The sequence below is a fragment of the Chiloscyllium plagiosum genome, unplaced genomic scaffold (genome assembly GCF_037043375.1).
Source record: "Chiloscyllium plagiosum isolate Xiang-an unplaced genomic scaffold, Cpla_swu_hap1 HiC_scaffold_2, whole genome shotgun sequence".
Lineage (NCBI taxonomy): Eukaryota > Metazoa > Chordata > Chondrichthyes > Orectolobiformes > Hemiscylliidae > Chiloscyllium > Chiloscyllium plagiosum.
The window spans coordinates 16,366,104-16,379,163 of NW_028270140.1; the positions used below are offsets into that span (position 1 = coordinate 16,366,104).

General features: G+C 40.0%; 1 protein-coding gene across 3 annotated transcripts in view; it reads right to left on the bottom strand.

Moving 5' to 3' along the window:
* Positions 1-13,060, bottom strand: part of cenpe (centromere protein E) — a 116,010-nt gene that overhangs the window by 79,005 nt on the left and 23,945 nt on the right. For all 3 annotated transcript variants that reach the window (XM_087994949.1, XM_087994952.1, XM_087994945.1), the window contains exons 9-13: positions 11,787-11,838; positions 8,982-9,069; positions 8,677-8,806; positions 6,166-6,285; positions 675-821 (exon numbers count right to left, since the gene is read on the bottom strand). In XM_087994949.1, coding sequence (XP_087851075.1) covers positions 675-821; positions 6,166-6,285; positions 8,677-8,806; positions 8,982-9,069; positions 11,787-11,838 — 537 coding nt within the window. The remainder of the gene's footprint in view (positions 1-674; positions 822-6,165; positions 6,286-8,676; positions 8,807-8,981; positions 9,070-11,786; positions 11,839-13,060) is intronic.

Sequence of the window (13,060 nt, forward strand, 5' to 3'; positions counted from 1 at the left end):
TCCACATCCTTCTTATAATGTGGTGACCAGAACTGTACACAATACTCCAACTGTGGCTGTACCAGAGTTTTGTACAGCAAAGTTGGGACTCTTGTGCAGGAGCTCATCATCTTTCTGTTGGCAAGTTTGGTATTTCCACCATATTACTTAACCTTCCTGGCCCAGAAGGGAATAATTAAATTGTGGAATCTAATTTCTTCAGATAGTTAGTTATTGTTAGAAATACATTATTCCCTTACTTTATTTCACCCATTTTTCTTATCCATCAGCCTCAGAAGTTTTTTTTTGGCATTCTTAAAACACATGCTCAAAATGTACCTTAGCACTTTTCGTTATTTATACTTAAAACATTTCGAACATTGCTCTCCAGCCAAGACCTATTGGAGCTTGAACAACTACATCACACCATAATAACTTACATGTAAATATCATACAAGCTGGACTAGCACATCATGGGAGGATATCTCTGAACTTGAATAGGGATGTGGAATTTCAGTGCTCATGGGATCCCTATTACTAAGTCCTCGGGTTTCTTCAATGTTAATGCTACAGACGGAACTTGCACCATTTCCTCAAATAACAATTTGCTCTTGAATTTGACTTTTGAAGTTTAATCCCCAGAAATCATTTAGACAATCTACTAAGCAAGACAGTGGTTCAAAAAAGATACTTACCTTTGTTTCTTGGTCATCATCAGTTGAAACTCTGACAAGCATTCTTGTCAAGTTCTTTATCTTCTGCTCATGATCCATTTGAAGGATATGCTTTTCTGACAATAGTTGAGCTTTCTCCATTGCTTGAACACGAGTCTCTGAGGTGAGCTGCACAACAAAAAAAAGTATTCATGACTTTACACAAATAATCATAAGACCAATAAGCTATTGAGCTCATTAAACCTTCTCTCCCATTCAAAAATATCACTGCCTTAACTCCACCTTCCTGTTTGGAGCCTCCCTTCTCTTGTCTCTATTCAGATTTTTGACAGATAAGACGGAGTTAGAAAGTGGAAAAGTGTGGTGCTGGAAAAGCACAGCTAGTCAAGCAGCACCCGAGGAGCAGGACAGTCAATGTTGAGCATGAGCTGTTCATCAGGAACGATGTTGGTTCCTGATGCTCGAAACATTGACTGTACTGCTCCTTGGATGCTGCTTGGCCAGTTGTACTTTTCCAGCACCACACTTTTCGACTCTGATCTCCAGCATCTACAGTCTTCATTTTCTCCCCACCTCTCCCCCCCCCCCCCCAACTGAGTTAGGATATGACGCAGCTCACACTGCTCTCAAGGAAGAGAATTCCAGACTCAAATCAGAGAGGAGAAATTCCTCCTTCTAAATCTCAGGATTGGAGAGAGGCCTTATTTTGAAAATGATTCCCTCTAACGGTGAAATTTTTGCATCAACACTGTCAATTCCCCTAAAAATCTATTAATTGCCTAAACTAAGTCCAACAAACTCAACTTTCCTTCTTCAGCTACTTCAGCCAAGGAAACAGTCTAACGGACCTTCTTTGACCTGCTTCCACAGTAAGTGCAATCCATTTTAAGACAAAATTGCAACAGTATTTTAAGTATGCTCTCATCCAAGTGCTACAGCATTTTGGTATCTCTCTTCAGTTATTATTCCTGCCAAAGTATACATTTTATCATGTTATATTCTTTCTGCTAGTTTTCTTGCTCACTCACTTAATCTATCAATATCCCTTTATAGTTTCTTTGTATCTTCCCCACACCTTGCTGTTTCACTCATTCAGTATCAAATTTGACAATAATGCAGTTGGTAGCAGGTGTCATCTTCTTCTGCAAGTTAGACACTGCCCCGAAACGATAAAAGCACCAAAAATATCAAATAGGTCAAGATGAGTATTTAACTTGAAAATCTATCAACTTTAGGGGAATTATACCATCATAACATGTCATGTAAAGGTCCACATTTAATGCTCAATAAAATAGGATTGATGATATTTTGAGCATGTTGCAATATCAAGCCCCAGTCAAAAATTTATTTTGGGCTATTACCTCAAAGGCTATGCAAACACACTGGCCTTTCCAATGTCTTACCAGCTTCTCTAGGTGAAAGCTATTCACTTTTACAGACTTATATTCTCATGCCACTCAAACAACTGTGACTCAAAATACTAAACCACCCAGTAAATGGAGTCCTTTATCTTTCAATAAATTTGAAGAAATCATGGTGAACAGTTTTGATGATTCTTAGATATGGGATTATATCCAAGCTCACTTATTTAAGGATGTAAAATGCACCGTGGACCAAAGGAGCTCGTGGATGTATTGTACTTAGATTTCTAGAAGACATAAGATGCCACAAGGAAAATGAACGTTTGGTATAAAGGCCAACGTATTAGCATAGATTGAACATTTGCTGGCTAACAAGAAACAATACCATAAGCGTGAATGGGTCTCTTTCAGGTCGCGATGTTATGAGTCGCATTCCACAGGAACCAGTGAAAAGGCCCCCATGTTGATGATTTATGCAAGTGATTCCAACGATATGGTTGCTGAATTTGCTTATAAAGGAGCCTTGATTATCCGAATACCAATTATCTGAAAATCGGATTATCCAAAGGAGATCTTTGGATAGACAGAAACCTTACATCAAAGACGTGTGTCCAACACTGATCGCGTTTTTTGTTTAGTGATTAAAATTGCTGCCAAGAACAGTCCTGGACTGATGGGAGCACAGGCACTGTCTCTAAATGACTGACCTCCCACACCCCCTCTCTCTCTTCCCACACTTTCCCTGAAGTTCTACACAGGCATGTACCCTAAACCCCCCCTTCTCCAGATAAACCCTCCCATATTGTCCTGCACAGAGCAGAGTGGAACCTGTCAAAAGGTTGCAGTAAAACATGTATGCGCGCGCTATTTGTAGACTGACCCCCTAAAAGGCAGTAGTAGCAGCAGCAGCCACCTTGTTACTGGTGTCCGGTCTGGCTGCCCAGCAAGGGGGTTGACAGGGGTCGCCTTGGGGGGTGTAGTTAGACAGGGTTTGGGGGGGGAGGGGGGGGGGTGGTGGATAGTGTTGGGGGGGCGGTGTTGGATAAGGAGGGGGGGGGGAAAATGGGTGGTGGACGGTGTTGGGGCAGGTGGGGTAGTGTTAGATGGGGTTTGGGGGCGGGCTGTGCGCAGTGTTAGGGTAGGTGGGGGGGGCGGTGGACGGCGTTGGGGGCAGGCAGGGGAGCGGCATTGGATGGGGTTTGGGGCCAGGTGGGTGGTATTGGGGACGGGCGGGGGTACGGGATTGGATGGGGTTTGAGGGGCGGGCGGTTGGCGGCATTGGGTTGGAGTGGGGGGGTGAGGTGGGAGAAATGGGGTTGGACAGGATTTGGGGCTGGGCAGTGGTTGGTGTTGTGGGCGGGCTGGTGTTGGACAGAGTTTGGGGGACCGGCCGGGGTGGGCTGTGTTGGACGGGACAGCGATGTTGGATGGGGTTTGGGGGACGTTGTTTGATGTTTGGGGCTGTGCTGCTGCTTGTCTCCTGAACGGGGAGCAGATTTAATAGAAATCTCCTTGCCCCAAAAGAAAGGCATTGAATAGATTAACCGAATAATCAATTATCTGAACGAAATAGTGCTGCCCACCTTGTTCAGATAATGGAGGTTCCTCTGTAATATGAAGATAGGTAGGAAAATAATTTCTGAGAAGGGCATAAGGAAGGTACAAAGATGTTGATAGGTTAAGTAAATGAGCAAATGAAATATACTATGGGAAAATATGATTTGTCCATTCTAACAGAAGAAGAAAAAAAGAGAAATATCCAAACGGAGAATATCCACACTATGCAATACAGAAGGACCTACTGCACGATACGTGGAATATTAGTATACAAGTAATTCAAAGTGCAAATGGAATGTTTTTACTCATGTAGGGAACAATACACTAAAGTTAGAGGTTTTGCTTCAGTTATACAGGGCCTTGGTGAGAATACATCTAAAGATGACCATACAGTATTGTTTTTTTTTAATAGGATGGATCTGTGTGTTGGAAGCAGTACAGAGAAGGCTAACAGAATACATGAAATGAATGAGGTGCCTTCACAGGAAAGATTGTACAGACACTGAATTGCATCTTCTAGAGTTTACAAGAGCAATTGGTTGCTGTCTTGCAAAACCAAGATCCTGAAGGAGTCTTGACATGAATGTAGAGAGGATACTACTACTTCTTATGGGGAAAATCTAGAGCTAGAAGCCACTGTTTAAAAATCAGTTTTCATCAATTTAAAAACAGACAATGCAATTCTCTTTCTGGAGGGCCATAACCTTCTAAATTTCTTTCTTGAAAAAGGTACTGGAAGCAGTGAATTTCAACATTTACAACATCCAAAGAGGATATTCAGAGTTGAATAGATTCTTGATAAGTAGGTGAAAGATTATCAGGCATAGATAGCTATGTGGATTTGAGTTTACAATCAGATCAACCATAATATTATTCAATGATGGAGCAGTCTCAAGGGGTCAGATGGCCTACTCTAGTTTCTTCTTCGTAATCTATGGACCTATCAAATTGAGCCTCTTGCTGTCTTTTTCATCTAAATATATTGTTTCCTTCGTGCATTTTTAACTAATTTCACTTTAAAATGCATCTATATGGTTTACTTCAACCACTCTGTGATAGTAAGTCCCACATTCTTAGTTTGAGTGGAGGAAGACAGATATTAAACTAAAGTCCCGCATGTCCTAACCCCTTAAACTTTCACACCAAAACTAGCAGTTATAAATCCCATTGCAGTGTTGGGTAACTTATCTGCATATTAGTTATCATATAAAATTCTGCCACCTTAACATCAGTCAGTATCCTTGAATGTACCTGATCTACAACAATGACTCCATTTTGACAGCATTTTGGGATATTCTGATAACATTAAGCCATTTAAAGACAGGTTCAGTGCTCCTTTGAGTCAAAATGCTTGTATAAAAGTGACTAAGGTGAAGTAAATTCACAAATGAGATGACAAATCAAAGAAGCAAGGCTCATGTGGACACAGTGCAATCATTCAAGAGCAACTTCTTTCAAATTTGGATCGTAATGGATGATAATTGACATGTGGCAAGCATAGTCTTGATAGATCTATACTTCTCACAAAGCAGGGTTTTGTTCCCTCTCACCTGGTCTACTGTAGACTAACAAATCAGAAGTTGATAGGTCCATTATTTTTGTTCAGTGGACTACCAGGATGATGGATGGTGAACTAGATGGTGATGGTGGAGACAGAAAAGGAGAACAGAGAACAAGGAAATCTGCAACTGAGTTTGTAAGCAATTAAATTAACAGAAATCCACTACCATCAAACAGCCTTGCTGGATCAAATGTTTTCAGCAACCTGCTCAGAAGCATTATGGTACAGCTGAGGAACAGATGATATTTGAACATAGGCCACATGACCGAGAGGCAGGGATGCTATCAGAACATCATAACAGCCCTAAAATCAACTTAATAGATGGTCCTCAGATAAAGGGCATATCAGAATGTAAACAGATGAGAACAGATACTACGCTCTGAGCTGACATGCCGAGTAGTGTTATGTTTGGAATGTGGCGCAGTTAAATTTACTCACAGCAAGATCGGAAATAGCAATCAAGTAGATAACCCGATGTTTTAATATTTCTAGAAGGATAACCAGTGGCTAGGAAACCAAAACGACTATTAACATTGGGTGTGAAGCCAGATTTGGCCACAGATTGATATCTTAGCCAAAAAAAAACCTTTAAGCTAACGCGCCCCCTTTACTGTCTCAGAACATTAGTCTTGATCGCATAAAACCTCAGGTATGGTTCTTGAACCCTTGACCTTCAGTCAGCTGAGAACACAGCAACTAAACTCAGCTGACAAATTTAACAAATGGAAGTCTGTGGCAAGATAAATTTAAATAATATTATTTAACAACTGTAAACATCTATCAAAGAATTCAAAGATGCAACTGAATGGCAACTAAAAATATAATCAGGTGCAACAATGACAGCTAGATTTACTGGGTTGGGTAAGCCACTTATGAGCAATTTTGTTTTATCAACGATTCTCTGTTCATCCACAATCTTTGGAAAACTTCACTTCCGACAGAACTCCATGAACATTGAAAAACTTTGTTACTTCAGATACCAAGTTGAAAAAAAGCAAACATGGACAACATTTCGCAATTAGTATTAACTTACTTCTTCCAATTGGTTTTTCAGATCCATTATTTCCTTCCGACATCGCTTTAACATTGCTTGCTCATCCATCACTTCATTCACATGAGGTGTATTCTTCATGAATTTGGCAGTACTTGCAAACTAATAAGAAAAATATATCACGTGCTAGGATTTGGTTAGTGTGTGTTAGGGTGGTGGGGTGCCAGGTGTGCACATTAACCTTCTTCTATGGCAGAACTTACTCTATCCAGTACTTTCTTTTAGCTTTTCCCATATTAAATGAGATCATCACAATGCCAGCTGATCACACTTTCATATCAACCATCTTTTATTTTTAAGAAACATCTCTAACCTCACCCATTTATCTAGGTTGGGGAGCAGGACCAAAGCATTCGGCTTACCAGTGCCAGTCGGTGGGTTCGTTCTTAGCCAACAGGTCTGGAATGGGACTTCTTCATGACAATAACATCTAAATCTAAACCAAACCAAGGCTTTCCACCTCAGAAGCAGAACTGCAACCACCATAGCACTCCCGTTCCGAAAAAGATTCTCTCCAAAAATCAACACAAATCAGATAGTTGAATTATTTGTGATTCATATTAAATTTCCAGAAGAAATTTTAAAAAACTTTAGTTCTGCATAAATTGTTAATATGATACCATATAGTTAGAAATCATGAACAATCCACATAATCTAATTCAATCACAAAAATCTAATGCTGAGGTGTTTCAGAAACTGGACTTCACAGGGGGCCTACTTGAAAAAAAATGGAAATTTTGTCCATGTTTTACACATATTTTTACATGGCTCCTTCAACCTGTGACACCATCACTGTGTTTACATCCCAGCACCTCCTAGAAAATTAGGCAAACATGGACTAGTTATCACCTCTGAAGAGAACTGTTAGCATGCAGCAAGAGGGAGAGAAAGAGACAGCAATACAAGTATAGAACATTCCACAGCCAAAGGAATACACACTACCATCTGCAGTTATGACTTGGAGATTTGAAGCTTGCATTGTCCATCTGGTGTGAGTTAAAAACATTGCCTTACAACTAGAGGCGAATGTGAAGGGAATGTTCTCTCACTCAACACAGTTTTTCACTCGTCCTTTACTCTCTGACCCCTCCTTTCTTCCATGCAAACACCAAAGAGCTAACTGTTTTTTAAAGCTTCCTTCTTCTCCAAATGCAAGGCCCTAAATAGACCTTCAAAGTGAAGCAGCAATTCACTTGGACTTCTTTCAACTACTTATTCTGTATTCATTGTTCCAGACTTTGATCTCTTCAATATAGAGGAGACCACACCTGGATCAGCAGAAGGTTTGTCTTCAATAATGCTTAGGGTATCAAAATTATTTATCAAGGAAAGGTGAGCATAAAATGAGTGAGTTACTCTATTACATGCTTTTCTCCAATTTCGGTTATTGATGCAACTCTTATAAAACATCCTTATTTGAAGACTCCTTAATATACTTCCTTACAATTATTAAAGTTATATGTATAGTTAGTGCGCATGAACTAAAAAGTGCATTACAAAGCAAGACATCCAGTTGTTTAAGCTTTGGCTTCATGTACCAAAACTGAAACATCAGTCAACTTACAACAACCAGCAGCATTAAGGGAATGCCTCCTAACTGAATGGGCATATACTATTTGGTAAAAATAAAGTGCTTCTTCTTGCAAAGTCATCCCTGCCTCCACGGCTAGAGGGCACAATTGTGATGTTCATGTCATGATTGCTTGCAAGTTTGTTGCCTGCAGTTCATTATATCAACTGAAAGTAGGGAACAACAAACATGTGAAACTTTAAATTGAATCCATCATATAACCCTTCCAAAAAAAAACCCACTGTATATTAAAATGGCAATGCACAAAACTCTGACTGTCAACACACTGATCAAAAGAGGCCCATTCCATTGTTCATGCTCTTAGGCATCACGTGCAATACCAGCACATGAACCACTGCAGTTCATGTGGTTTAGGTACATTCACATGATAAAAGGAAATTTTAGGATTTTGACCAAGTGTTAGCCAAGTATTTTAAATTTCGGATGGTTTGTGACTTGGAGGAGAATTTGCAGGTTTCCATCCATCTATTGCTCTAGTTTCTATTTGAGAGGTCACGGTTCATCTTGAGGCAACATAGTTTTATAGCATTCTAGTCTTTTCTTAAAAAAGGTTTCAGTTAGATCACCTTAAGAGAGCCTGAATGTTCCTCTTTCATCACTAAATCTCATTTCACTTCAAGTCACTAGAATTACATGCAATCAAATATTCCCATTTAAAAAGGATATTTAGGATTTGGAAGTTTCAGGACAGTATTGAAAAGCATCGACTTGGGAAATCTATGTCTGCAAATATTTTTTTCTCTAGCACTAAATGCTCTATGTTTGAGCCGGTTTTCAGCAGAATATTAGCTGACAACACTTGAAATTTATAGGGAGGGACTTATGGGAAGGGGGTCAGAAGAGAAATGTTGGGGCGGGGAGGGGAATGAAGAATGAAGAATACAACAAGAAGATTGTCTTACCTGTAAAGTACTGAGGGTTTCCTCAAAACTAACTGGAGTGATTGTGCAAATGATCAAAGTTTTTGCATTGCCCCCAAGTGAATTCTGCAGAATCCGTGTCAGCTTACTGTCCCTATAATTTAAAAAACCACTACGAAGAAGAAAAAAACAACTATCAGAAATGCAAAAGCATCAACATCCTTATCTATTCCTATAAATTTTAAAAATAAACTTCCAGTTGTAGATTAGCATTAACTACTTCACATTCCAAATTAAAACAAACAAGAAATCACTAATCAGGAATTGTAAACAGAATAGTTTCCTACCCAGCTTGCCCATCACTGAGCTTTTTTATAACTTGACCGAGTACAAACAAACTACGGTTGATAAAACATCCTTCTTTTAGGCGGACACCTGAAATCATTAGAGAGAAAAAAAAATCAATATCCTTTTTCACAGAAAGGCATGACAGTTCAAAGCATTTCTGATGTAGAATTTTATTTTTAAGATGCTAAGTAAGGCAAAACACTAATAGTAGCTAAGCTTTCAACTTTAAAGCTTTTGAAAAAAAGATAGTTCAACACACGGTGCCAGGGGTTTGATTATTCTTTAGGATGAATCCAAAAACCTTTACCATTGTAGATATTTAACTGTTAGAGGAGGCTAGCAACCACTACTGAGTGATTCATTGGAGCATTGGCTAAAATATTATGGATTTTGCTTTAATGACAAATGATTATTCACTGCCAACTTTGAAAAAAGTTACACAAAAATATAAATGTTAATTGTGATCACAATTTCTTTTGCAAATATTAATTTGAATGCAGCACTAAATCAATGAAAGCTAGACATCTCAAAAGTTGCATCAAGTAGGGCAACGTGACATTGAAGAATTGCCCGATAGCAACAAGGAATTTAAAAGCAAAGCACTGAGACACATAGTTGGGATTAGGATGAAACTTGAAATACTGTGACTGGAATTTGGCAACAGCCATTGTTGTATTTGGTAATAGTTCTGAAAAGGTTAGTATGCTGACGACAGCATTAAATTCCACTTTATGAGATCATGAAAACTTGATCAGGTAAAAGAAAAACATCTTTACATCTTGAAGGGTATAAATCCTTCTTAGCCTTCCAGCAGCCTAAGTAAGTGCTCATCCTGCTGATGCAACCTGTGCATGATTTTTATCATGCAGTAAACCAAATCAGTTTAAGGCCTCTCTTTATACCACCCAGTGGCTTTCCTGAACCACTTTAGGCCAAGTAGATCCTACAAACTTTGATGAGGAGGATTGCGACAGCTAGCTACCCAACCAAATGTCAGCAGTGGTTGGCATCACATGCTCATATCAAAGAGGTGACAAAGGTTTTCATTGTTCACCATCATTGCTCCACCTGAAATCAACTTTGAATCGGCACTTACATAGCAAAACATATTTCAAAAAGTTATCAGAGTCATTCTATGCTCCAGAGATTTATAGTCTAGGATAATCTTAGAAGCACAATTAGAAATCTTTGAACTGCATGGGTTTTGAGCACAGTAAGAAGTTAATTGTTAAAATTTACACCATTAATCTCACAGGCAGAGTTTAAAATGGAATGTTACAGAGCCACTCGACTGAGAAAATAAAATAGGTGAGGTTGCTCGAGTAACATATACTAGGATGGGAGCGGAAAGCAAAATTTGCAGGACTTGCTGAGCATATGACAGCAGACTTATAAATACAAACCGGAGGAGTTTCCTTCCTCAGGGTGCCCAAACCAAGACTAGTATGGTATATGACATGGGCAGAAGGTGCAACATGTCAGCCATTGCTCAGCTGGAATTCAGAGCCATGTGTGCTACCATGATCAAAACGCTCTCCAGGCTTAAGCCAAAATATCAAGGCTGACACCCTAATGCAGTCTTGAGGAACATTGTAATTTTTGAGGTTAGATTAGATTAGATTACTTAGTGTGGAAACAGGCCCTTCGGCAAAACAAATCCACACCGCCCCGCCGAAGCGCAACCCACTCATACCCCTACACGTACACCTTACCTAACACTATGGGCAATTTAGCATAGCCAATTCACCTGACCTGCACATCTTTGGACTGTGGGAGGAAACCGGAGCACCCGGAGGAAACCCACGCAGACACGGGGAGAACGTGCAAGCTCCACACAGTCAGTTGCCTGAAGCGGGAATTGAACCTGGGTCTCTGGCGCTGTGAGGCAGCAGTGCTAACCACTGTGCCACCGTGCCGCCCACACGGTGAATGAAACTTTAAACCAAGGCCTACCTCCCTGCTTGAATGGATCTAAACATATCCCTAATGTGATACTTTAAAGGAGGGCAGTTATCTATTTGTGGGCGGCACGGTGGCACAGTGGTTAGCACTGCTGCCTCACAGCGCCTGAGACCCGGGTTCAATTCCCGCCTCAGGCGACTGACTGTGTGGAGTTTGCACGTTCTCCCAGTGTCTGCGTGGGTTTCCTCTGGGTGCTCCGGTTTCCTCCCACAGTCCAAAAGATGTGCAGGGTCAGGTGAATTGGCCATGCTAAATTGCCCGTAGTGTTAGGTAAGGGGTAAATGTAGGGGTATGGGTGGGTTTCGCTTCGGCGGATCGGTGTGGACTTGTTGGGCCGAAGGGCCTGTTTCCACACTGTAATGTAATGTAATGTAATGTAATCTAATCTAATCTTTGGTATCCTGACCAATATTTACTCCTCAATCAACATCACAGACAATGTCATCATGATCACAATGCTGTTTCTGAGACTTTGCTGAGCACAAATTAGGTTAGGCTTTTCCCAAGTTACGATACTGATTAACCTAAAAACAAAATCACTTATCTATTTGCAAAATGCCTCGAAACACAGGTGGCCATAAAAGCACAATATAAAAGAGACATTTTTATGATATATATGGTACATTCAACACTGATCAGCCACAATGAAGATCTGAATACTTTGGGCTTATTCCTTTTCAAACAGAGTTCAGATTTGACAGTTTTCAACAGACTGTACTTCCCAGAGAAAATGAAATAATTGCATGTAATTAAGTTGTTATATAGTTAAATTGGAAGAGCTTAAAGCATATGCATAAATCAGTTAACAACCGTTAGACACTGGTTAAACAAAAACAACTCACCTTCAGTTCCTGTTTGGCTGGCTCGTTCACTGCCTGCCAGATCAACCAAATTCTGTAAAAGAAAAGCAAGTACAGGTTAAAGTCTGTACGGAGAAAAATAGCAAGCAAGCAAGGAAAAACAGTTACTCTACCACACTCAAAATTGGGTATATTGATTCACAATCATTCAATATATCCCAAGTCAGGGGTCCTCAAATGGGTACCAGGACCCAAATCCTGTCGCCAAATGGATGTTGTGGAACTCTAAGTTATAAAATTGCAGTCATGCGGTGACAGAAACCTGCATTCAGCCCCAGCTCCTGCCTATCCCTTTCCTGGTCTCGGGTCAACTGCAACCCACAATCAGATCTCATTGAAGGGTTATATCAGTTAAGTCTCAAAATGGGGCACAGTCAGCAAAAAAAAAAAATTGGAAAGCACTGCTCCAAATAAATTACAAAACAGTTCTCCCAAAATTATGACCCTGCTTCATTCAACTACAGAAAATCAGCTGTGAACAAAACCCCTCTATTTGAAGTGCAAAGAGTGCTTTGGTTTCAAGAAGGAACTTGCCACAAACCATCCAAGACATAAATGCATGGTGCCGACATAGCCATAAGCCCAAAATAAAGTTTGGGGAAAAGATTACACCTGAAATCACAATCTAAGTACGCTCAGTTGACTTGCGTCTTCAAACAATTTGCAAATCAAAACTTGCAAATCATTTGCTAACAGATTAGGCCCACATATTAATAGGACCCACGTTTACCAACACAGAAGAACACGCATTGGCTTGGACGACGCTTGGATTCACTTTTAGATTCAAGTGATTTATTCTGACATTACGTTTAAAGAATACCCCGCCCCCGCCCGCCCCATTCTCTTGTAAAGTGTATAAACGCGAATTACATTTAATTCCAAGTGAAAGTCCAGATTAATAGTTCATAGACTTTAAATGAAATTTGACCCACGAAATAAAACAAGGGCAAAAGGTAAAATGCAGCAACTGCAGTCAGAATGTAGAAGATGAAAAGTGAGTTCCCACATGGATCACTGCTGCGCCCACCTGTTCACAATTTACCAGAAGCTTGCTGGTGGATTACACATTAATAATTGACAAGAGAAAATCAGAATTATTTCCACAAAATCCAACAAAACCTGCAGTTGGGTCAAGCGGGGTGATGCACTCAGTTGTGACAGATACAGCATTTTCTAATTCAGACATTCAATTTAACCATGAACTAACAAATATCAGGAATGCGGCCTTTACCATGCATTGCTAAACATCATACGCA